General features: G+C 42.1%; 1 protein-coding gene across 1 annotated transcript in view; it reads left to right on the plus strand.

The window, feature by feature from the left end:
- Positions 1-26,610, plus strand: part of MEF2A (myocyte enhancer factor 2A) — a 113,889-nt gene that overhangs the window by 63,310 nt on the left and 23,969 nt on the right. Inside the window, exons 4-7 of the mRNA XM_029910754.1 lie at positions 11,659-11,790; positions 11,856-11,993; positions 15,447-15,666; positions 24,324-24,383. Coding sequence (XP_029766614.1) covers positions 11,659-11,790; positions 11,856-11,993; positions 15,447-15,666; positions 24,324-24,383 — 550 coding nt within the window. The remainder of the gene's footprint in view (positions 1-11,658; positions 11,791-11,855; positions 11,994-15,446; positions 15,667-24,323; positions 24,384-26,610) is intronic.

The following is a 26,610-nucleotide window of genomic DNA, read 5'->3' on the forward strand; positions in this document are numbered from 1 at the left end:
AGGCTGTCCTGGGGATGAAGAAACATGTGGGTGGATTGATGGCATGGAGTGCTGATGAGATCCACTGATGCTCAAGAAATGTCCTATACTGAATTAACTGCGTTTTTTCACCTGTTAACTTGGAGTCTCCTGTTTTGTGGCCATTACATTCAGTCCCTGTGAATTTCTGTTACGTATTTTGTTGGATTGTATGATAAGTGTACTGTTAGGGTATGTCTACACATCAACTAGACACCCGTAGCTGGCTCATGCCAGTCAACGTGGGCTCCTGGGGTTAGGGCTGCGGGGTGGTTTCATTGCTGTATAGACTTCGGGCTTGGGCTGGAGTACAGGCTCTGGGATCCTGCAAGGTGGTAGGGCTCCCACCTGAACCCGGAAGTCAACACAGCAATGAAACAGCCCGAACCCTGCAAACTCAAGTCGGCTGGCACAGGCCAGCCGCAGGTTGTCTTTGCTGTGTAGACACGCTTACATTCACAATAAGGTATGTAAAGGGCAAGTAACTTGGAGTTTCATACAGAATTCATTTGAGGATGCAAAATATGCCTGCACATTTTGCAGAAAGAAATTGTGCCTGCTGTGGGGAAAATGGAAGCTAGGCCTTCAGCCTGGCTGAAAAGTTATCCTATATTATTGTTTTAGAATGGTCACTGAGCAAAGAATCAGAAGTTTATGCAAGGAGCAGATTTGCACAGCTATCTAGAAATTACAAGATAGGCACTTAGTACTGAAACGTCTGTAAGGAGCTCTTTGGGTGTCTAATTCATGGCAACCTGGATAAGTCATGTTTATTGTATCAAACTTCTTTTTCTGATGTCTTCTCTTATGGAAGACCGTAGACCTCATAAAAGACTAAACCATTTTTTGTGAAGAAAATTTACTTTAATCAATGAAGGCCAAACAGGAGAGAAAACTAGACAGTTTGAGTGGCAGGTATTTCTCTCTGCAAGCCTGGCCCCTATCACCTTAGCATCTGAGTGCTGCACAATCTTCAATGTATTTATCCACATAACGCCCCTGTGAGGTAAGGAAGTATTGGGATCAAATAAAATGTATATCCCAAATTAAAAACACAATAAGAGGACCAAAAAAGTGCCACCGGGCCTAAACAGCCAAGTAAAAGAAGCAGTTAGAGGCAAAAAGGCATCCTTTAAAAATTGGAAGTTAACTCCGACTGAGGAAACTAGAAAGGAACATAAACTCTGGCAAGTGAAGTGAAAAGTAGTCAAAAAAAAATCTAAAGAACAACTAGCCAAAGACTCAAAAACTAACAGGAAAAAAAAGTGTATCAGAAGCAGGAAGCCTGCCAAACGATCAGTGGGGCAATTGGACGATCGAGGTGCTAAAGAAGCACTCAAGGAAGTTAAGGCTGTTGCGGAGAAGCTAAATGAATTCTTTGCATCAGTCTTCACTGCAGAGGATGTGAGGGACATTCTTAAACCTGAGCCATTCTTTTTAGGTGACAAATCAGAGGAACAGTCCCAGATTGAGGTGACCATTTTGGAACAGATAGCTACATTAAAAAATAATAAATCAGGACCGAATGGTATTCACTCAAGAGTTCTGAAGTAACTCAAATGTGAAATTGCAGAACTACTAACTGTGGTATGTACTAACTTCTGTACCAGATGAGTGGAGGATAGCTAATGTGACACCAATTTTTAAAAAAGGCTCCAGAGGTGATCCTGGCAATTATAGGCTGGGTAAGTCTAGCTTCAGTACCAGGCAAATCGGTTTAAATTATATACCTCTACCTCGATATAATGCTGTCCTTGGGAGCCAAAAAATCTTACAGCATTATAGGTGAAACCGCGTTATATCGAACTTGCTTTGATCCACCAGAATGCGCAGCCTCGCCCCCGCGGAGCACTGCTTTACCGTATTATATTGGGTCGCATTATATCTGGTAGAGGTGTAGTAAAGCACAGAATTATCAGACATATAAATGTACATGATTTGCTGGAGAAGAGTCAATATGGCTTTTTAATGGGAAGTCATGCGTCACCAATCTATTAGAATTCTTTGAGGGGGTCAGCAAACATGTGGACAGGGGTGATCCGGTAGATATAGTGTACTTGGATTTTCAGAAAGCCTTTGACAAGGTCCCTCTCCAAAGGCTCTTACCCCATGACTGCTTACTTTGCTTAAGAGGGAAGATCCTCTCAGGGATCAGTAGCTGGTTAAAAGAAAACAAAGAGTAGGAATAAATAGTCAATTTTCAAAATGAGGAGAGGTAAATAGTGGTGTCCTCCAGGGATCTGTACTGGGACCAGTGCTGTTCAACATATTCATGAATGATCTGGAAAAAGGGGTAAACAATGAGGTGGGCAAAATTTGCAGATTATACAAAATTACTCAAGATAGTTAAGTCCAAAGCTGACTGCGAAGAGTTAAAGGGATTTCACAAAACTGCATGACTGGGCAACAAAATGACAGGTAAAATTCAGTGTTGATAAATGCAAAGTAATGAACATTGGAAAACATAATACCAACTATGCATACAAAATGATGGGTCTAGATTAGCTGTTACCACTCAAGAAAGAGATCTTAGTCATTGTTGATATTTCTCTGAAAACATCTGATTAATATGCACTGGCAGTCAAAAAAGCTAACTGTTAGGAATCATTAGGAAAAGGAATACATAATAAGACAGAAAATATCATAATGCCACTATATAAATCCATGGTACACTCACAGCTTCAATACTGCAATATTTTAGAATTGGAAAAGGTACAGAAAAGGGTAACAATGATTTAAGGGTATGGAACAGCTTCCATATGAAGAGAGAGAAAAACACTGGGATTTTTCAGCTTGGAAAAGATGAGTAAAAAGGGATATGATAGAGGTCTATAAAATCATGACTGGTGTGGAGAAAGTGAATAAGGAAGTGTTCTTTACATAACACAAAAACCAGTGGTCACCCAATGAAATTAACGGGTAGCAGGTTTAAAACAAACAAAAGGAAGTACTTCTTCACACAACGCACAGTGGACCTGTGAAACTTGTTGTCAGGGATGTTGTGAAGGCCAAAACTATAACCAGGTTCAAAAAAGAATTAGATAGCCATTGATGGGCCTATCCTCCCGGAAGTTATTAGCCAGATGGTCAGGGATGCAGCCCCATGCTGTGGGTGTCCATGGACTCTGATTGCCAGAAGCTGGAAGTGGACAACGGGCTGGATCACTCGATGATTACCTGTTCTAGTCATTCCCTCTGAAGCACCTGGCAATGGCCACTGTCAGAAGACAAGATACTGGGCTAGATGGGCCATTGGTCTGACCCAGTATGACCATTCTTATGTTCCCCATGTCACATATAGGAAACTGAGCCGTGCCTTTCCCAGCGTCACTCAGGAAATCTATGGCAGAGTGGTTAATTAAATCTGGGTCTCCTGAGTGTAGGCCATAGCTCTAACCACTGGAACAGCTTTCCTCTCTACAATTTCGATCTCACAATTAGTATGAGAGCATTTCTTAGTTTAACTCTGATCTCTTTACTCTTAGGCCTGGTCCACACTGACCCCCCACTTCGAACTAAGATACGCAACTTCAGCTACGTTATTCACGTAGCTGAAGTCGAACTATCTTCGTTTGAACTTACCGCGGGTCCACCGCAGCAGGCAGGCTCCCCCGTCGACTCCGCGTACTCCTCTCGCGGAGCAGGAGTACCGGCGTCGACGGTGAGCACTTCCGGGATCGATCCCAGAAGAGCGAGTGCTTACCGTCGGACCCGGAGGTAAGTATAGAGGTCGGTCTGCAGTTGAGGAACTGAGGCACAAAGTAGATTTCAGTGACTGACTTGAAGTCACACAGCAAGTCTGTGACTGAGCTGGGAGTTGAACTTAGGTTTCTATTACCCTATGCATTTAAACCATCATTCAATTTCTGATACATGTCAGTTAAAATGAACTATTTCATAAACAACCTCTCTGTAGCTGCTCCATCTTTTGGTTTTCCCATTAACTTTAATAACAATAATACCTGTGGAGCAGCTACTTAACAGGGATGTATTAGTATCAATATTTATACATTTTCTTCTTGATAGTAACTGTCTAGATCTCTGCTTCTAAAAAGAAAAAAATGGTGCCCCTTTTTAATCTTCTGGGCATTGCAGCATTTAGTTAGTGTTAGACTGGGTAACATCAAATTACAACACCTAACAAATTACCTGTTGTACTCTTAACGTTTAATGCATTTGCTATATTGGAGATGAAAAATGCCCTTTTCTCCTGTACAATTGGGAAGAGGTCAGTTATCTAAGAGAAGCTGCTAATCTATAACAAGTATGTAAAAGCAGTACATCATATTATAATACTACTGTATTGCACATCCCTCGGCCCGTGCTGCTTCCCGCAGCCCCCATTGGCCTGGAATGGCGAACCGCTGCCAGTTGTTTGTGGTATCTCGCTTACATTGATGTATGTTTCATAACAAAAGTGCTTCAAGCTAATAATTAAGTTGCATACAGTATCTACTATAAAACTGTCAGTATGCTTTACTTTTAGAAACAGAGGTTTGAATCCTGAGTGCAGTCTTTATTGTATCTCCAGTGGAATTTGACAGCTAGCTTTAATCCTTGGAAAGCCAGAGATACAGGTTAAAATTTGCCAGATATTGGAAATGTTCCAGCTTTTAGAACAAGAAACTGTCATTTGCTAGACAGTGGCATACAGCAGGGGTACTGATAAGCTTTCAAGCAGTATACCTTCCTGCATCTAAGATTGATGAATAGCTCTATCTACAGTGGAATATAAAGGATCATTGTACAAATGGCCAATCCTGGTATTTTATGACTTATTATTTCCGACCTGTTAATTTCTTTATAAAACACTGTATCCGTTAATTAATCCTAGAGAGAACTTTTTCTTCCACATACTGTAATATTGGATCAAAGAATGTAATCATTACCAAACTTCTTTGTATTTCATCACTTTACCTAGAATTATTTGATACCTTGATATTCTGGACAATATATGGTAAATAATTTACATACTAAAAACTTTTTTTTTCTATTACAGTACTGCTAGAAATTGAGGAAAAATTAAAATGTGGAAAATACATCTTTTATTTTAGAATACCGAGTTGAGTATTCAGGACTTGTTTAGTTTATGTTCTTGTCTGTCTGGGGGAAAGCATATTTATTTTTAGATGTTGGTTGACTAAAGGATCACAGACCTCATCTTTTGAGAAGTCAAGGTCTTCAATTGCAAGGGTGGTATGTAACTGTTGTGAAAGCAGTACTTTGGTTACTTATCTAGTTTATTTTATTGTGTTCTAATTTAATTTTTTGCATAAACACTGTTTATATATTTCAGTGAAGCTTCTAGTCTTGGCAGTCATACAGAAGTTGCGAAATTAAATGCATCATTCATTGTCCTGTAGGTTTACAAGCATTTGTGACCTGCTTTTAGTTCTATTTAAGACACATTTTTTGCTTAGGCCAGAATGTAACATTTTGATTACTAACGTAGAAAAAAGATTTTCTTTCATTGAGTTATGGGGGTAATGTTGCCTGGTTAGTATACTAAAGCAGTGTTTCCCAAACTTGGGACGCTGCTTGTGTAGGGAAAGCCAGGGGCCGGGCTGGTTTGTTTACCTGCCGCGTCCGCAGGTCTGGCCGATCGCGGCTCCCACTGGCAGTGGTTTGCTGCTCCAGGCCAATGGTAAACAAACCGGCCCAGCCTGCCACGGGCTTTCCCTACACAAGTGGCGTCCCAAGTTTGGGAAACACTGTACTAAAGGTATTGTTATTAGGGTTGGTCCTGATTAACATCTTAATTATCTCAAAGGGGCGGTAAACAGTTTTTGTTTTGTTTTTAAATGACAAATGCAATTAATCCTGTAGCTGGAGGAGTCATGAGCACCACTGTGGACAGAGAAGAAATATTATCAGACATAGAGCTATTAAAAAGCACAAAACTGTGGAAAGTAACATAATGAGGTTAATCAAGAAAAATGGAGCTATACAATAAAATCAAAAATAATTTTGAAGTACACTCATTCAATGAGAGAAATGTGACGTAGTACAGAAAATGTGATAGTAGACAGTAAAATAGATATGCAATGCAATATGGTTGCAGGAATGCCAATGTAATTTTGAGTTGTGCAGACAGAAGCATCATGTTACTGAGCCAAGAGGAATTAATTTCTGTCTCTCTTATTTGACCATGCACTTGGAGCCTCAATCTTTTGGCTGGAAACTTAGAAGGAAAATGAAAATAGTACAGATTTATTGTAAGGACTAGATATACTCCTAAAGTAATCTAGAAAATAGGCTGTGATGTAGGGCAAGGCAGTGATGAGGTATGTGCAAGCAACCTTAATCCTGGAATTCTTAACTTCTGGATGATTGACTCTGCACCTCAACTCTCTTTTATCATAGCTGTCCATATGTAAAAATAAATCTCACAGGGAAAGTAGGGAAAGTCTCATCAAATGAAACATTAAAAATGGACTGGACAAAGCACTAAAAATGTGTGCCTCTGCGATTTGACCGGGTCCCAGTGTTCCTCTCCTCGCCACTCATTTGATTCATTATTGGGCTTGCATCCTCTAATTGTGGGGACTAGTCCTGGAAACAGTACAAGTGAATTTTTGTGTATCTGAAAAAGCTTCAGAGTGCAAGATTTAAAAGGAGGTTGTGGACACTGCAGATGTTATAAATCTACCAGCAACTGTGATGGGTAGTAACAGTGAGGATGTCACACATCTTTGGAAGAGGAGGAGGCCTGGAGTTTGGGCAAGGGTTTGTGAGGATAGAGTTTAAAGGGATGGTGGAAAGGTCTGAATGGGAGATGGAAGGAGATGATCCCAGAGCTCAGGTTGGAGGGAATTGATGGTTCTAGGGACTAGATTCTAGGAATTACAAACCCACAGCCTCTGCATGTATGTTACTGATTAAAATCAGGTCGGTAGTTCCAGAACACAATTACATTTTTATAACGGTCAGTCCACTTCCTCCTGGGTTGGTGTTCACATCATAAATATCACCATTGCAATTAATACTAATTGGCATTCTTGTAAATTTTAGCAACATAATCCAGGATTGAATAGGGAAACTAAATTATTTTTATGCCTAATGAGAAACCCTCCAAATTAGAGTTTTGGCAAGTTGCAAGGCATGGAGTGAGCACTGATGCTATCCGATTTGTGTGTTTCCGGTAGGGGAGTTGACCAAGGTGTTCTATCTAGCAAGTATCAGAAGCATTTTGCTTACAGTAAAATGTTGGAGAAAGGTTCAGCAAAATATTGGAACATTTGTACTGCTGTCTAAACATAACTTTTGAACGTTTTATGGTTAATCCATCATTAACATCCTCATATGGTGTTTCCTCATACCAGTCATTACAAGAAAATCAACACAAAACCATCAGTCATTTAGTTACATATTTTAGTTTTACATGGTGGAACAAAGCCATTTTAAAACTTCTGAGTCACTCTGTTATCAGCATTTATCACAGCTTGCTGGGGCATTTGTACAATGTCTTTATTTGTAACACAATTAAGTTATTGTTTTCACTAAATTGTAATGTATATACAGGTTCCACACCTGCTATGGTTTCTTCTAAATACTCATGGTGAATTTCTAATGACAAGAATCTTGTAGTTCTCTGATCTAATCAACTAATAAATGATCCAGACTAACATCCAAGCTACAAACACATATTTATTGGAGCTCAACATAGTGGATTAGGCAACAACGATCAGAAAAGGTTTTCAGAAATCTTTGTCTGGGAACCAACAAAGAAAATGAAAATACTACAGATTTATTGCAAGGACCAGATATACTCCTGAAATAATCCAGAAAATAGGAGTTAGTATTCTTTCCTTATGATGCTTAAACATTCCATTACAGAACATGAAGTGAAATGTTTCCCTTCCCTCTAATAAGAATTTTTAATTGTGTATGCAAAAATACCAGTATAAGAAGTACTCTTTTGTTCTAGTTATCGTGAACTGCAAAAACTTTAAGATTTTATGTTTAATATCATACACACATTGTGTGTGTGACCCCATCTCTATATGCTACCTAAAGATTATTTGGTCTTATTTGATTTTTTTTTCTTAACATGCTTTATTTTCAGGGGTCTACACATTTCTCAGGCTTCGCAATCGTATCTAGGAAAGAATTTTGGGAGGATCACTTACTTACATTCAGTAATAACTTTTAGCACAGAAAATATGGAGGGTGGAGCCAGCACTTGTTTATGGAATTTTTCTTTCCTGAATACACACAGCTTGATTCCCAGTAGTCACGACCTTTGTGTTTTTTATTGAGCGAGAGCCTGTTATCATGTCTAACTTTGTAGCCTGTGAGAAAACTGAGGCTGGCCTGTCTCCCACAGGCCTCGCCTGGCCTTGTTAACAGATTACAGCATTCCACTCTTTAGTACCAGCCATACAGGAGAAACTTTTTTTACTATTATGCTACTGGATAGTGATAAAGTAGACAGTCTTTTTATGTCAGTTAGGTCCTCAAAGTGACAGTTCATGTTTTGGTGATAAAGAAACAGAGCTTTGGATATCAAACACAGACTTGGATTTATCTGTAATAGTGAACTATAGCTTTAAGTTCTCCAACAATGACAGGAACACCATCTGGAGTGAAGGTTTCCAGAATCTTAAAGTGGAGATACTGAGGCATTTTACTTCCTCATGAGTCAAGGCAGGGTTAACTCCATTACTATCAGAATAAAAAATAACGATTGAAAAAAGGGTGAATGCATTCTTATATATTTAGCCTAATATGTACACTTTACATTAATAGTTTGTTTAATTTCTAAACTTCAGTGTTGGTGGACAGCACTGGTGGGTATGCATTGAGAGAATTAAATTTTGAAGTTTCCACTTAAGCTGTACTGATTATTTGGGCATTCTGAGAAAGACACTTATGAGATTCCTAGATTTTAAGTGTAATTACTATAAAACATTTGGCAAAATAATTTTAAATATTATAAAAATCAAAACTCTCACAAGATTTAAATAATATAGAGTATAAAATGTATGCTGGAGTTCACACAGCTATCCACTGTACATTTCTTGCAGGCTGCCTTTTTCTAATTTACTTACATATTTCATACTACTTCACTATAACATGTTTTACTGCTGCTCCTAAAGGAGTGCTGGGCACAGTTTGTATATTCGGATCCATGTACAGACGTAACCTATTCAAATTCTATTTATAGATTATAAAGGTTAAATGTAATCCAGATTATACTGTGTTAACATTTTCCCTGCTGATACCAAAGTGTAGAGGACTGACAGCCTGAACTTGTTGAGAAGGGTTGGGAGGGATAACAGTCTCCGACCTTCAGAGTTCTAAACAGCAGGTCCTTGTATGGCTAAGTCCATGTAAGTGTCCACCTGATTGGTTAGACCAGCAGAGATCAATGCTGTGACAGGTGTTAGAAAAAGCTACACCTGTTTCCCCCCATATGCTGATTTAGTGATTAAATTTTTGTGGGAGTTCCAGACAGTGTGTGTGGGATACACAGCACATGCCAAGTAATTTGAGAAGGAATTATATCTCGCCAATGATGACCTGTGATCTTTGAGAATCTCATATTGCATAATTGAATTTTGTAAAGTATTGCCTTACCATTAGGAAGTGAAATTAAGCAATCTGTTGCTTACTAACAAAATACTAAGTAAAAATGTTTATTTTTAGTGGAAGTGCAATCAATACACAATTTTCTAGCTTTATTCATAGCATAAACTGAACATTTTTCTGAAGAAATTCAATTGCAGATAATTGTACAGTTTGTCTGCTTACCAAGCTGCTAATGTGGATCCTATCACCATTAGATCTGGGCACCTTATTCTGTTTGATAAAGAATTGATATATACTTTTATTAATCAGAAAAAAGAAGATAACATTTTAAAAAAACCTAACCAATAATTGTACTGAGATTCTTCTTCTAAAAGTAGATTCACTGTCAATTGTTAAATGGAAATTCAAATGGTGACAGAACCAAATACCTTTCAGGTTGCTTAGGAAGCCTTGAGAATGCAATACCTCTATGGTACATGAAATGACAGGTAGCTCTGATTTTAATTCTGTGGGGTTGGGTTTTTATTTTTAAGACCAAGACAAGTTGGATAAAGATAAGTTGTCTGTCCAAATGAAGATTCTCTCTGCACCACTGTTCTCTCACACACTTCTGACATTTGAATGTTTATGATTATATTTCACTGACAAATTTTCTATTAACAATAAGCTCTTCCTAGAGGTGGAAAACTTTGAGATTCTATTTAAAACAAACAAAAAAATGAGCTTGCTTGCTATGTGGATTTTCTGAATTTATAATACCAAGGAAAAATAAGCATTAAAGAATATGAATATACTTTTCAAGATCTTAAAGGCAAGAGACCTGAAGTTCAAAAACCTGTCTTTTGGTAGCTGATTTCATAGCTGTGTAGTGGACATGTACATTAAGGGGATGTTGATGCAGGTCCATATTTAGTAAACAGGAAAAGTCCCAACAAAGCAATCGCATTAAAATTAAGTCACCGCAGAAGATATGCACGTGAAAAAAGCTTACATTTGGAAAACTGCAGTGTCTTAGAAAGGGATTGCAAAATAAAAACGGTTGCATTTTGAGCATTGTTCTTCTTGGATTGTCATGTTCTGTGCAGTACTTTATTTCATGTTGTATGCTAAGTGACTGAAGTCCAGGAAAGTATGTGCCTTAACTAATCAGGCAAATGGTTACATATGTTGTTAAAACCATTCAATAATGCATTCATTTGGAAATTTTACTCACTATATTCTACACAGTTAATTTTACTGTTTTCTAGTGAGAATAGAAAATTTGGGAAGCCAACGTTGATGTTTTATTAATACAAGGCCAATAATTTATTTTGGCATAACATCCTCCTTACAGAGTACACTATTTAAAAAAAGAAAGGAAGAAAGCCGCTGCACTGAATTCTTGTGCTAATATGGGAAATACTTTTTTTTATTACCACTGACGATTCTAACCTCTTGCTGTAGCCTTCAACGTTAGTTGTATATATCAAACTGCTTGATTACATCGGCAGATAGCTAAAACAAATGCTGGTCATGGAATTCCTGGGGGCCAAAGTAATGATAGGTTATAGCAGGGATCGGCAACCTTTGGCACGCAGTCCGCCAGAGTAAGCACCCTGGCGGGCCGGGCTGGTTTGTTTACCTGCCGCGTCCGCAGGCTCGGCCGATCGCGGCTCCCGCTGGCCGTGGTTCGCCGCTCCAGACCAATGGGGGCTGCGGGAAGCTGCGCAGGCCGAGGGATGTGCTGGCCGCCGCTTCCTGCAGCCCCCATTGGCCTGGGACGGCGAACCGCGGCCAGTGGGAGCTGCGATTGGCCGAACCTGCGGACGCAGCAGGTAAACAGCCCGGCCCACCAGGGTGCTTACCCTGGTGGGCTGAGTGCCAAAGGTTACCGATCCCTGGGTTATAGTTACCCATGAGATCAGAGCTCGGAGAGGCTATGCCTCAAAGTGCACCTTCCATCATGGTGCCCTGTGGAGCTACTTATTTGAAAGGCCTAGCTTGTCTCTTAAAGTGAGTTGCGTTTCTGACCGTTTTATGTAGTTTCAGTGGCTCTGAATATGATTCAGCTTACAAAAAGTCTTGGCAAATTAGTATTATTTGTGTGTGAATTTTCCAATTGTATTTCAGACTTTAAGAAAAAAAGGCCTTAATGGTTGTGAGAGCCCTGATGCTGACGATTACTTTGAGCACAGTCCACTATCGGAGGACAGATACAGCAAACTAAATGAAGATAGTGATTTTATTTTCAAGCGAGGCCCTGTAAGTACTTTTATTTTACCTCTACTTTTTATTTGTTGATTCTTTTTATTAACTTCATTATTTAGGCTCTGAACAAGAAGGAACACAGAGGGTGTGACAGCCCGGACCCTGACACTTCATATGTGCTCACGCCACATACAGAAGAAAAATATAAAAAAATTAATGAAGAGTTTGATAATATGATGCGGAATCATAAAGTCGCAGTGAGTACTAAAGAATGGCTTGTGTTTTTATCATGTGCATGAGAACTTTCACAATGTTTTGCTTACCATTGAATAGCACAGTAAAGATAAGATAGTTTAATTGTTTATGAAGCAGAAATACCTATTCATTATGTATGCATATGCGTGTATGTGAGAGAAATTCTGAAAGTTATGTGAAACTATCATGTAAACTAGGAGTTCTTAAACTTCCCAGGGGGTCTGTAGCTCCCCTCCTGTGCTCCTGAAGTTTCATACTTGTTTATGATGTTCCTGACTCTCAGGAACCCACCCCCCTTTCTAGATGCTGCCTAAAACATTTTTCTTTCTTTTTTTTTTTTTTTTTTTTAAAGCTAGGATGGACTCTTATCCTGAGATGTAAGATAACTTGTATAGAGAGATTTTAAATTTTTTACCCCTCTGCAATGGAACAAGATTACAACAAATGACAAACAGCTTAAAAATATTTCCTGGGAAGATGCCCTTATACAGAGAATTTGTTCTCCCTATAGTAAATTAGTCAATGGGTAATATCTTCAAAAGCACCTGACTTAAAAGACGAAGTCCTATTTTCAAAAGTGATGTAAGCACATAGGCTCCTAAAGGTGTGATTTTTTTTTTTTCAAAGGTATTTAGGTGATTAAAGAAGTAATAGGTGCCTAGTGGGATTTTGAAAAGTACCTAAGCAGTAAGGCACCTGACCCCCATTAAAATCCCATTAGCTGCCTATCTACATTTTTAGGCACCTAAATACCTTCAGAAAATCTCATCCTCAAGTGCCTAAGTCACTTTTGATAGACTTAGGCACCTAAACCACATAGCCACTTCTTGAAATTTTTACCCAATATCTTGTATGGTCAGAAGCCCTCCCACAGGCCATTCTACAGCTATCAAATCCAAAAGCAAACCTGGCCAGGGCCTGAGTCCTCACATCAGCACCAACAAGACTGCCTACTGCGCTTCACAATTTTGTATACATAGAAGTATGATTGTTCTAGGGGCCATGGACTGGTTTACTGGAGCATCGGTCTTGGAGAGGAATTAGGGGGTCTCATGGTTCAAGAAGTTTAGGCGCCACTGTTGTAATTTATTGGTGTGTGTTTGGTGGGTTGGGGGTCATATTAATTCCTTTTTAAAAGTAAATTAATTTTGCTTTATAAAATAAATCAGAAATTGAAGACTATGCCAAAGAAAAATATTGCATCCTAATGAAAGTAATTTTGAAGCTCTGCTATATCTTTTGAGTTGTACATCATTGGATTTCTTGTGGCAATTAAAAAGTGGACTGGTTAGGTTCCTCTTAAAATCTGCATGGAAACTGAGTGAATTAATATACAAGAGGTGACTATAGTCCCCAACCGACTCTTCAGTAATGGAAGTAATTCCTTTTTTAATCCACATCGCTCTGGGTTAACTGTGTACTGTCAGTCTTGATACTCAGTATTAGTTCTTTCATTAGGCTCTCTATATTTGTACACAGGCAATATCTTTTGTCCCTCGTTGCCAGTTTGAAGAATCCTCTCTAGGGTTTACATCAGTGGCCATTGTTGTGTCTTTGAACCTGAATCCTAATGATAGTTCTTTAGATCAACTTGAAACTTTAGATATCGAGAAGTGGTGTGTCAGGGCATCTTCTCTAGGTCTGAGTTCTCACGAGTAGTCACAGTCTTCCAGTATAGTCTCTAAGCTGCCGCCTCTTATAGAAACATTAGCTTTTCAGGTCAATTTCTCTGGCTCTACTGTGTGCCATGAATTCCAGTCTGAAAAAGTTCCCATAATTAGAATGATTGATTAAAATTGTAAACTTTAGAGCTCCCTACGTTTATTTACATATGGTTAATTTATAACTGTTATGGTTTTATTTCCATACCCGTGGATCATATAACAAAAAATAGTCCCCTAGCCTTTATGAAAGACTTTGTGCTGACTGCTGTCAAAGGAGAGGAAAGACAGATAGCGTGAAGTAGTTGGTGATATCTAAAAGCCTACCCACTAAATGGGCTGGCAGCGTGAAATGTGGGTCTTCATTGTAGCAATAAAAGTTGCTATCACTGGGTGCTTCTACGGCAGGATTTCTCAAACAGGGGTTGCCACTTGTGTAGGGAAAGCCCCGGGCGGGCCAGGCCAGTTTGTTTACCTGCCCCGTCTGCAGGTCCGGCCGATCGCGGCTCCCGCAGATCGCTGCTCCGGGCCAGTGGGGGGCTGCTGGAAAGCCCCCGTTGGCCCGGAGCAGCGATCCGCGGCCAGTGGGAGCCGCGATCGGACCAACCTGCGGACGGAGCAGGTAAACAAACCGGCCCGCCCCGCCAGGGGCTTTACCTACACAAGCGGCAACCCCTGTTTGAGAAACCCTGTTCTACGTAGAAAGAAACATGTACAAGGATATTACTATACATTGCCTTTGTTACATTTTTGGAATCGTTGAAAGTGTTGCCTTGTGCTGCTTGAATGTAGTGTATGTTTAAAAATTTAGTGCAAAAATAAATAATTTGTCAGATATTAAAAAATTCTTTGAAGTGGCCTGCATGTAAAAATAAAATATCAATAATGCAGCTTATTGGATGGATGTTTACATATGGAGAGTGCCTTCTTAACAGATAATTATAATTCTTAATTATATAAAATTATGATTTCGAAAAATTTGGTTATCATCCTTGTATTTTCTAAAGCTTATTGGGTATTAAATGTTTTCATATTGAGAATGTATGTAACTAAGAAATAAAGATTCAATCAAAATTTCTATATTCAAATAATTAGCACTCTAACATATCACTAATTTACAGAAATTCATTAGTATTCAGGTAAATAGTTCTGTATACTATAGAATGTATTACTCTGCTACCCATACACAGATCCAAGATCAGCTAATCAGTTTTGGAATAAACCTACTTCACTTCTGAATTTTCTAGTCTGTAAAAAGTATTTGTGGGTTTTTATAGATAGATAACAATAGTAATACTTTAATTTCAATGTCAAGATTGTCAGAAAAAATATACCATTACTAACTTTTTTCTTTTGTCTCATGACTGACTCAGTTTTGTTTTATAATGTGCATGTTTATGTATTCTTACATTTTGAGGATGCAACAAATTCATTGATTATTAAAATGTATAGCTTACAACTGGCTTTCTGGTATCAGGAATCAAATGTTAAATAATGGCATACTTCTGATTAAAGTTAATGGATGAATATCAATAAAATATCTCCAGTCTAATGTTTACAAACTGTAGCTCTTAATATACCCGACATTGATAAATGACCTTATTGAAATGTATCTTTAACTAAAGTACTGTAGATCACAATACCAGTCTCTTCAGAGTGGATGTTTTATAAGTGTGCATTTTTACAGTGATACAAAATTACTAAACTAACATAATTAATCTGACTTTATCTCAATATTATAGCCTTGACAAACATTACTGTGCAATATTAATATGTTCTTGTTTTTGTTTTCAGCCTGGCTTGCCTCCCCAGAACTTTTCAATGTCTGTTACGGTTCCAGTGTCCAATCCCAATACTTTAACCTACAGTAACCCAGGGAGTTCCCTTGTATCCCCATCACTGGCAGCCAGTTCATCATTAGCAGACACGACCATGCTCTCCCCACCTCAGGCCACATTACATCGAAATGTATCACCCGGAGCCCCTCAGAGACCGCCAAGTACTGGCAATGCAGGTAAGACTTCAGTAGTGCTACATTTCTTCTTTATTCCCCTTCAATTCCCATAAAGCTTACATTATGAAAAACTAGCAAAACTGAATGCTGTAATTGTGATTTCTTGAATGGATAAAATCATAAAAATGTAGGACTGGAAGGACCTCTAGAAGTCATCAAGTCCGGCCTCCTGCACTGTGGCAGGACCAAGTAAATGTAGACTATCCCTGACAGGTGTTTGTTCAACTTGTTTGTAAAAGCTTCCAATGATGGGGATTCTGCGACCTCCCTTGGAAGCCTATTCCAGAGCTTAACTACCCTTCGAGTTAGAAAGGTTTTCTTAATGCCTAACCTAAATCACCCTTGCTGAAGATTAAGCCCATGACTTCTTGTCCTATCTTCAGTGGACATGGAGAACAATTGATCACTATCCTCTTTATAACAGCCCTTAATGTATTGGAAGACTGTTTTTAGGTCGTCCCCCCCCCATCTTCTTTTCTCAAAACTAAATATGCCCCCTTTTTTTTTTAAACTTTTCCTCTTAAATCAGGTTTTCTAAAGTTTTTCATATTTTTGTTGCTCTCCTCTGGACTCTTTCCAGTTTGTCCATATCTTTCCTAAATTGTAGTTCCCATAATGGGACACAGTACTCCAGCTGGGGCCCCACTAGTGCCAAGTAGAGAGGGACAATTACCTATTGTGGCTTACATACTGTTAATACACCCCAGAATCATTTTAGCCTTTTTGTAGCTGAATCTCATTGACTGCTCTCATTCAGTTTGTGGTCCAATATAACCTCCAGATCCTTTTCAACAGTACTACCACCTAGACAATTATTCCCCATTTTGTAGTTGTGCACTTTATTTTTCCTTCTTAAGTGCAGAGTACTTTGCACTTGTCTTTACTGGATTTTGTTCTGCTGAGTTCAGGCCAATTCTCCAATTTGTCAAGATCATCTTGATTTTTAAACCTGTCCTCCACGGTGCTTGCAACCCTTTCCAGGTTGGTGTCATCTGCCAATTTTATAAGCATATTCTCTACTCCATTATCCAAGTCATCAATGAAAATACTGAATAGTATCAGACCCAGGACTGACCCCTGTGGGATCCCACTTGATGTGCCCTCCCAATTTGACAGCAAACCACTGATAACTACTCTTTGAGTATAGTATTTCAACCAGTTGTGCGGCCACCTTATAGTAATTTCATCTAGACCACATTTCCCTAATTTGCTTATGAAAATGTCATGCGGGATTGTGTCAAAAGCCTTACGAAAATCAAGGTACATCATGTCTACTGCTTCCCCCTTATCCAGTACATGAGTAATGCTATCACAATTAAGTTGGTTTGGCATGATTTGTTCTTGACAAATCCATGCTGACTATTCCTTATAACCTTATTATCCTCCAGGTGCCTAAAAATTTTGTCCCGTACTTCTGTTGGTCTTTTGTACTCCTTATCAATTTGTCCATATTTCCATATTTATAACATTCCTTTGTGATTTTCAGGTCATTAAAGAACTGATATTATAGCCATATTGGCCTTTTACTATTTTCCCCATCTTTCCTTTCCATCAGAATAGTTTGGCAGTTGTCTGATTTATAGTCTCTTTGAGGAACTGCCAGCTCTCCTGAACTTCTTTTTCCCTTTTAGATTTTCTTCCCAAGGGACCTTACCTGCCAATTCTCTGAGTTTGTTAAAGTCTGCTTTTTTGAAGTCCATTGTCCTTATTCTGCTGCTCTCATTCCTTCCTTTCCATAGAATCATGAAATATATTATTTCATCATATCATGCCAAACTGTTTCATGATCACTGTCACCCAAATTGCCTTTCCTCTTCAGATTCGCTACCAATTCCTACCTGTTGGTCAGAATCAAGTCTAAAATAGTTGTCCACCTCGTTATTTCCTCTACTTTCTGTAACAAAAATTCTTCTTTGAGTGCTTGTTCACATCAATTCCAATCAGGTGTGCGCATGCCGCGTGCACGGTCGTTGGAAAGTTTTCCCTTAGCAGCTCCTGTCGGGTCGGCTTTGGAGCCCCCTGGAGTGGCATGGTGCTTAATATATAACCCTGCCGACCCGACTCCCCTTCAGTTCCTTCTTACCGTCCATAATGGCCATTGGAACAGTGCTCACTTGCTGACCGCCAGGACCTGGCACTGAGTGCATCAGTATGGAGCGCTGTGGCATCGGTGTGCGACACGGTGCCGAGTAATGACTCTAGTATAAGAGACCCTTGGCACTGGCGCTCCCCGGCACCGCAGCCAGGGACAGAGCCCCGGCACTGCTCCACCTCGCTGGTGCCGCACAAGTGCCATAAGAGGGCTGATAGAGAGTGCTCACTGGCTAGGAAAGCCACGGGACTGTCGGGATGCACAGGTGCACCTCAGAACGGAATTGATGCCTAAACAACACAAGCCTCTGCCGTTAACTTCGGCTTCCCGGAAGGGACTGTTGAGTCCAACACACGGTGACTTGCTGCAAGGGCAGTGCCAGGTGAAGGAGTTTGAGCCACCTTCCACCCTGGACACTTTTGAAGCTGCCAGAGACCTTATTGAAATGCTGGCTTCACAGCCCCCAGCTCTGAGGGACAAACCTCCAGTACCGATACGTCCAGTACCGTCTAGAGGTAAACCGGCCATGATGCGGCGCTCACAGTCCCTGGCTCAACACCATCTGCGGCACCTCTTACAGTCGCAATCGCCGTGGCACCGCTGTCCGGCACCGTGCTCAGTCAGAGCATCTCCAGCACCGCCGAGACGCTCCCCCTCTCCAGCACCGAGGGTGGACTGGCACCGAACCCTGGCACCGAGAGACAACTGGCACCGATCACCGACACCAAGTCAGCACCAATATCTGGCACCAACATCGTGTCCTTGATTGCCAGCACCGGATACTCGCCGATCTACGGCACCGGTCTCCTGCCTCATCGGCTCGGCACCAGTTCCCTGCGCAGGGCCCCTCAGCTCCACCTTGGTCATCACGTTCAGGGTCCACTTCCTTGGACTCTGACGGTGACTCATAATATCCAGGCATAGTCAGCATAGGTCGCACAGGTGACATAGGGAGGCGCAGCCGACCTGGCAGCTGCACTGGCAGCCCCCTGCACAATGGCCCTTTTGACTCCCTGGGCTTACCATCAGCCCCAGGGCTCCCTTTCAGGGGCTTCATGGTCAGCTGCGTCGGCACATCAACCACCCTACTCTGCCAGAGACAGGCCTACACCTTGGGGATCCGAGGCCACCTAGTCCCAGCTGCCCCCTCAGCCTCAGGCCGCTGCCGAGGCTACTCCAGCACAGGACCAGCCACAGGCTCAGACTACAGTCGTCTCAGCTATGGCCGCCACAGGGGCAGACATTGTCCAAGAGGAGGTCAGGGAGCCCAAGGTACAGGAGGACCCATTACCTTCTCCAGCCACCTCATCCTCATCCCCTGACGAGGAAGTGGCAGGAGCCTCAGCTTCGGGCCCTCCAATGACTGACCATAGGGCTCATCAGGGCCTTCTGAGGCGGATTGCCCGCAACATGGGGTTGCAAGCAGAGGAGGTGATCGAGGCTGAGGACCCCATGGTGGACGTTCTTACTCCCGAAGGTCCATCGCGGGTAGCTCTGCCATTGATCAAGACCGTTCAGACCAACATCAGGAATCTGTGGCAGGAATCTGTGGCAGACACCAGCCTCGATTCCACCGACCGCCAGGGATGTGGAACGAAAATACTTCGTCCCTTCCACGGGCTACAAATATCTGTTTTTGCACCTGCAGCATGCTCTCTAGTAAAAGAGCTAATCCCTCCAGACTCTAGGTCTGAGTTTTCAGCCACTGTCGAGGAAGGGAAGGCGGTGGCACGGACTTTGCTGCAGGCATCCCTAGACTCTGTGGACTCAGATACCCATACCTTCTCCTCAGGCATAGCCATAAGGAGGACATCATGGCTTCAGGTGTCCAGACTACCCCCGGAGTTACAATAAACCCTGCAAGACCTCCCCTTTGAGGGCGCGGGGCTGTTCTCCGAACAGACAGACTCCAAGCTGCATAGCTTGAAAGATTCCAGGGCAACAATGAAGTTGTTGGGAATGCACACGCCAGCAACCCAACACAAGCACTTCAAGCCCCAACTGCAACAATAGCGCCCATATTATCCTTGGCCGAGGCAGGATTTCTATAGGCGAAGGGGCAGGAACGGCAGATGCAAACCTTCCAACCCCACCTCGGGGGAAGGCCAAGGCCAGTCCAAACCTTCATCAGGATCTAAACAGGCCTTTTGAAGGGACGCCCGAGGACGGCACACATGTCTATCCACTGGATAGACGTGCTTTCTGAATCGTCTGTCCCACTTTTACCGTGCATGGTACCAAATAACATCAGACTGCTGTGTCCTTCGCACAGTAGAAATGGGATATTCTCTCCAATTCTGCTCCTTCCCTACCTCCCACCCTCCTTCCCCATCCCTCTTCAGGGACCCTTCTCACGAGCAACTCTTTATCCAGGAGGTGCAGGCACTCCTCACCATGGGAGCAGCGGAGGAGGTTCCTCAGGAGCTAAAGAGCAAGGGATTCTTCTCCCGCTATTTCCTAATTCCCAAGACAAAGGGGGGTCTCAGACCCATCCTAGCCCTGCGAGGACTCAACAAGTTCATGATGAAGTTGAAGTTCTGCATGGCCTCCCTGAGCACTGTTATCCCTTTCCTGGATCCAGGAGACTGGTACGCGTATGTGAAAGATGCGTACTTTCACATAGCCATTTGGCCTGCGCACAGACATTTTCTCCAGTTTGTGGTCAACCACAAACACTATCAGTTCACGGTCCTCCCATTTGGTCTGTCTACAGCCCCCCAAGTATTCACCAACTGCATATCGGTCATAGCATCCTTCCTCCGGAGGAGGCAAGTGCAGGTATACCCATACCTGGACTACTGGCTGCTCAGGGGCCGTACCACGGAGCAGATAAAGTCTCACGTATGATTGGTCAGGTCCAAGTTCGAGAGATTGGGGGGACTCCTCAAGGTGAACAAGTCAACCTTATCACTGTCCCAAAGAGTAGAATTAATTGGAGCGGTGTTGGACTCGGTACAGGCAAGGACATTCCTGCCAGAGACCCATTTCCAGATGTTATTCAAAGCCTCAGGCAGTACCCGACGCTCAGACCCCTTCAAGCGTGGCTCGCCCAGATATACCGCCCGTGGCGAGACAGGCTGGACTCGGTATTGACGGTTTCAGGACACATACTAGAGTCTCTACATTGGTGGCTCAACCCTCAGATGGTATGCGAAGGTGTCACCTTCAACAGCCCACCGCCTTCCTTGTCCCTACTAACGGACGTGTCACATCTGGGAGATCTCCGAACACAGGGCCTGTGGTCGCAGGACGAACTCCACCTTCATATCAATATCAGGGAGCTCAGAGCAGTGCGACTGGCATGCCAAACTTTCCAGTCCCGGCTGCAAGGTCAAAGTGTGGCAGTGATGATGGACAACACCATTGCTACATTTTACATCAGCAATCAGGGTGGAGCCCGTTCCTCCCCCCATGTCGAGAAGCCCTCCAACTAGGGGAGTTCTGCATAGCTCACTCAGGACGCCTCCAGGTGAATGATCTCCCAGGAGCGCAGAACAAGCTAGCGGATCACCTCAGCAGATCATTCTGCAACCACGAATGGTCCCTCCGTCCAGATGTTCTTCATCCCATCTTCCAAAGGTGGGGATTTCTCCAGGTCGACCTATTCGCCACCCAGAGCAACAGGAAGTGCCTAGTGTTCTTCTCCTTCCAGAAACACAGCCCGGGTTCAATCACGGATGCATTTCTGCCACTCTGGGGAGACTGCCTTATGTATGTCTTCCCACCGGTCCCACTCGTACACAAGGTGCTGCTCAAGATCTGCAGGGACAAAGCAGAGGTGATTCTGCTGGCCCCAGCATGGCCCCGTCAACAATGATACTCCACTCCAGGCATCTATACCACTCATCCGGGAGTAGCTTCTGCATCTCAAACAGCAGGGCCTAGCAACGTCATCCGTCAAGGTGCACCTTGCTGCTATCTCAGCCTTCCACCTGGGAGCATCTGGACACTCTGTGTTCGCTAACCCCATAGTAGGACGTTTCCTCAAGGGTTTGAAAAGCCTATACCCACAGATTAGACAACCAGTTCCCTCATGGGACCTTAACCTCGTCCTCTGCAAGCTCACAGGGGCCCCCTTTGAACCGCTGGCAACTTGCTCCCTGCTCTGTTTGTCATGGAAGGTAGCCTTCCTGGTCGCCATCACATCAGCTGGGCGGGTGTCTGAATTAAAGGCACTGACCTCCAGCCCAGCCTATACGGTCTTTCACAAGGACAAGGTGCAGCTCGGGCCTCACCCAGCCTTCCCAAAGTAATGTTACAATTGCACACTGGTCAAGCCACTTTTCTACCCGTCTTCTATCCTAAGCCTCACACCAATACCCAAGAGCAGAGGCTGCACTCACTGGATGTTCGGAGAGCGCTAGCATTCTACATCAAGCGCATGAAACCGTTCAGGAAGTTGAACCAACTGTTTGTGGCAGTAGCAGACGGGATGAAAGGACTCCCAGTCTCATCTCAAAGAATATCTTCCTGGATCACATCCTGCATCCGCACACGTTACAAATTAGCCAAGGTCCCAGCTCCAACTCTTACAGCACATTCCACAAGGGCACAAGCTTCGTCAGCTGTGTTGCTGGCCCAGGTCCCAATACCAGAGATCTACAGGGCAGCAACTTGGTCATCAGTGCATACTTTTACCTCTTGCTATGCTATCACCCAACACGCCAGAGATGATGCAGCATTCGGCATTCCTTAACTCCGACCCTATCTCTGGGGTAGAGCTTGGGAGTCACCTGATTGGAATCGTTGTGAACAAGCATTCGAAGAATTAAAAACGGTTACTTACCTTCTCAAAACTGTTGTTCTTCGAGATGTCTTGTTCACGTCCATTCCAATACCCACCCTCCTTCCCCTCTGTCAGAGTAGATGGCAAGAAGGAACTGAAGGGGGGTCGGGTCGGCAGGGTCGTATATTGAGCGCTATGAAGGCGCCACTCCAGCGGGCTCACAGCCAACCCGAAGGGAGCTGGTAAGGGAAAACTTTCCGATGACTGTGCACGCGGCGTGCACGCCTGATTGGAATAGACATGAATAACACATCTTGAAGAACAACAGTTATGAGAAGGTGAGTAACCTTTTTTTTTGTCCCCAGTACATTCCAAAAACTTTTTGGAAATTTTGTCTTTTGCTGAATTATTTTCCCAACAGATGGCTGGGTAGCTAAAGTCCCCCATTACTACAACATCTTTTGTTTTGGATATTTCTATTAATTGTTTTAGAAATGTCCAATCCATCTCCTCTTCCTGGTTTGGTGGTCTACAGCAGACCCCCCCACCATGACATCACCTCTATTTTTAAATTTTTTATTTTTACCAAGAGACTCTCAACTGGTCTGTCTCCCACCTCCTTCTGGACCTCAGAACAGCTGTATACATCTTTTATGTACAATGCAACCCATCCTCCCTTTTTTCCCACATGTCTTTTCTGAACAAGCTATACCTCTGTATAAAAATATTCCAGTCATGAAATTTATCCCCCAAAGTCTCTGTGATGCCAATTAAATCAGAATTTAGCTTATGTACTAATACTTCCAGTTCTTCCTGTTTATTCCCCATACTCCTTGTATTTGTGCACAGACATCTAAAAGGTTGATCAGATTCCCCCACTGATTTCCTTTTGTTGCTCCTTTGACCCTATTGTAATTGTCCATGCCTCCTCCCCCCCACCCCCATTAAGGTCATCTGTTTTTATTCTTACCTGTGGGCTTTTGTCACTTGCCCTCATTGAACCTAGTTTAAAGCCCTCTTCACTAAGTTGGCAAGTCGATACACAAAGATGCTCTTCTCCTTCTTGGTCAGGTGGACCCCATCTCTTCCTAGCGGACCTTCTTCCTGGAACAGCATCCCGTGGTTGAAGAAGCCAAAGTCCTCTTGTAGACACCATCTGCATAGCCATGCATTCATCTCCAGGATGTCCCTCTGCCTGGGCCCTTACCCTCAATCAGGAGGATGGACAAGAACACATCCTGCACCCCTGACTCTGACTCCTCCCTCACTCCTAGAGCCCTGCAGTCACTGCTGATCTGCTCAGGGTCAGACCTGGCAGTATCATTAGTGTCCACATGGATGAGCAGCATAGGGTAGTGATCAGAAGGATGTATGAGCATCTTCAACTTTCCGTAACATCTCAGATGAGGGCTCCAGATGCACACCTCCCGGGACATCATGTCAGATCGGCAGATGGATGCCTGTATTCCCTCAAAGGGAGTCCCTGTCCACCATCACAATACATCTCCTCTTCTCGGGTGCAGTGGCAGTGAGCTTCCTAACTTTGGGGTGAATGGCAGCTCCTCATCAGCCATTGATATCTGCTCTTCACCTCCTGTTGCCAGTACAGCATACCAGTTCTTGATCTCTATGGATAGGGGACCAGGGTGGAGCACTGTCTACTGACCGAGGTGATCAGCAGCCAGTTTCCTCCTCACGGAGCAGCCAGTTCTCCCGTCTCCTCTTATGCTGCTGCTTATTGTTATGAAATGTTTTAATATGATACAGTACATTACATTAGTACAGTACATGTACTAATGAAAATTGATCAGCTTTATCTTTGATTTTGTTAATTGTTAGGTGGTATTTTGGGTACGGCAGATCTCACTGTGCCAAATGGAGCTGGTACCAGTCCAGTGGGTAAGTAGAGTACCATGGTTTATTTGAACTTTGTTTCTTGAGTGTGCATTCACTTATGAGTGATTTCTGATTCGGACTAGTTTAAAAAAAAAAGTGTGAGTGTCTTTGAATCAGAACAGAAGTAAGCTGATGGATTGATCGGTCGTCTTTTCTTTTTATATTATAAAAAAAAAAAAAACCACTAGCCTTTTCAGTCTGTAAATTGCATTTTTCACTTTACTATATTGTAAACTGCATGTTTAACTTCCTTTATTTTCCCATTCCAGGTAATTAATAGTATTTCCATTTTTATGGCCATGAGTTTCACAGTAGTGTTTGCTGCTTTTGCTTTCATGTTTCTTTCCTCCCTCTCCCCCCACCCCTTTCAAGACCTTGCACTGAAACCATAAATATTTTGCTAAGCATAAATTCTCATGCAACTTAAGGAACCCCTCAGCCTAGCTTCAGTACCTGGAAAGATATTGGAACAAATTATTAAACAATCAATTTGTAAGATTTTAGAGGATAGTAAGGTGATAAGTAATAGCCAACGTGGATTTGTCAAGAGTAAATCATGCGAAACCAACCTAATTTCCTTCTTTGACACAGTAACTGGCCTATTGGATGGGGGGAAGCAGTAGATATGGTTATAGCTTGACTTTAGTATGGCTGTTGACACAGTCCCACATGACATTCTCATAAGCAAACTAGATCTAGATGAAATTAATATAAGGTGGGCAAATGATGGTTGAAGAAACATGCTCAGAGTAGTTATCAATGGTTTGCTGTCAAACTGGGAGGACATATCAAGTGGGGTACCGCAGTGGTCAGTTCCAGTGCTGTTAAATATTTTCATTAATGACTTGGATGATGGAGCAGAGAGTACACTTCTGTAAAATTTTCAGATAACACCAAGCTGGAAGGGGTTGGAATGACAGGATTAGAATTCGGAATGATCTTAAAATATTAGAAAATTGGTCTGAAATCAATTACAATGATATTCTATAAAGACATGTAAAGTATTACCGTATATACTCGTTCATAAGCCGAATATTTTGGTAAAAAAGTGACGCATCAAAGAGCAGGGGTCGGCTTATAAACGGGTCTACACCAAAATTTGATGATTTTAAACTCTATGGAATCATTGAATTGAATATCTAATACATTGTCGTTTTGTTTACCTTGACCGTCTGCAGGCATGGAGCCCCCCAGCTCCCTTTGTCCGTGGTTCGCCGTTCCCAGCCAATGGGCGCGCCACTTCCCACAGCATTTTCATTTTAGAGGGCTGCTTTCAGTTGCTCAGAATTTTGTCAAAGTTCTGCATTTCATATGAAAATTTAATACAGGCTGGGGCAAGTTTTTTTTAAAGTCTTAGAAAAAATGGTTCAGCCATTTTCAACATTGAAGAGTAGTAGAAATATATTTTGGCAGAGACATGTTGCTGGTGTACCTTTTAGTGAAAACATTTTCATTTGGCAGATTATAGCTGCTTAAAAATGTATGTTAAGTTTGGCTTCTTTTTTTTCTTCCTGTTGTGGAGTTTCCATTTCAGAGAAAAAGTTGGCAGTTAGCAGACTGTGTTCATTAGGTGCAAACTAATTCATACAGTGTAAAATGTGTTGGTGACCCAATTCCAGTGCTTGTGATGGCTAGAAACTGCAAGCCTTTTCCTCTCATGGGCAAAGAACAAAATGTCACCAGATGCCATGGTGAGGTTAAAAGAAATTAAAAGAAAAAGGAAGTGCAGTTCACATTTGCTATGCAAATGTGGCAAATGTTTGAGATGACCGTGAACTTGTCTTGTGTTTAATAGGGTTCCAATGTAAATCTAAAAGTGGTGTGTCAGTAAAATAAAGGAAGTACATGGAAAACTAGGAGCCATACTTGAGACCAAATAAAGCATTACAATTTGCTGTAGTGAAAAGCCAGGCTTTGAAAGGGTTTGGACAGATGATGTAACAGACCTTTTCAGCCTCTAATTTCTCTGCTCCACTCTTAGGCTGATTGCATTCAGATTTGAAAGCTGTCAGAAAAATAAAAGTTATAAGTGTTTTTTTTTATTTTTTTTTGCGGCTTTCTGAATAGTGGGTTTTTGTCTCTCCCAGAAGTTTCATTTAAATATAAAATGGTTCTGAAAGTGCAGCCTCTCAACTTACCATACAGCTGAAACACCAAGATTTTAAAAAATGGGAGTTGCTGGGTATTCAGTACTCTAGAACAGTGGTTCTCAAAGCCGGTCCACCACTTG

The sequence above is a fragment of the Terrapene carolina genome, unplaced genomic scaffold (genome assembly GCF_002925995.2).
Source record: "Terrapene carolina triunguis isolate 2854851 unplaced genomic scaffold, T_m_triunguis-2.0 Scaffold67, whole genome shotgun sequence".
NCBI classification, from domain to species: domain Eukaryota; kingdom Metazoa; phylum Chordata; order Testudines; family Emydidae; genus Terrapene; species Terrapene triunguis.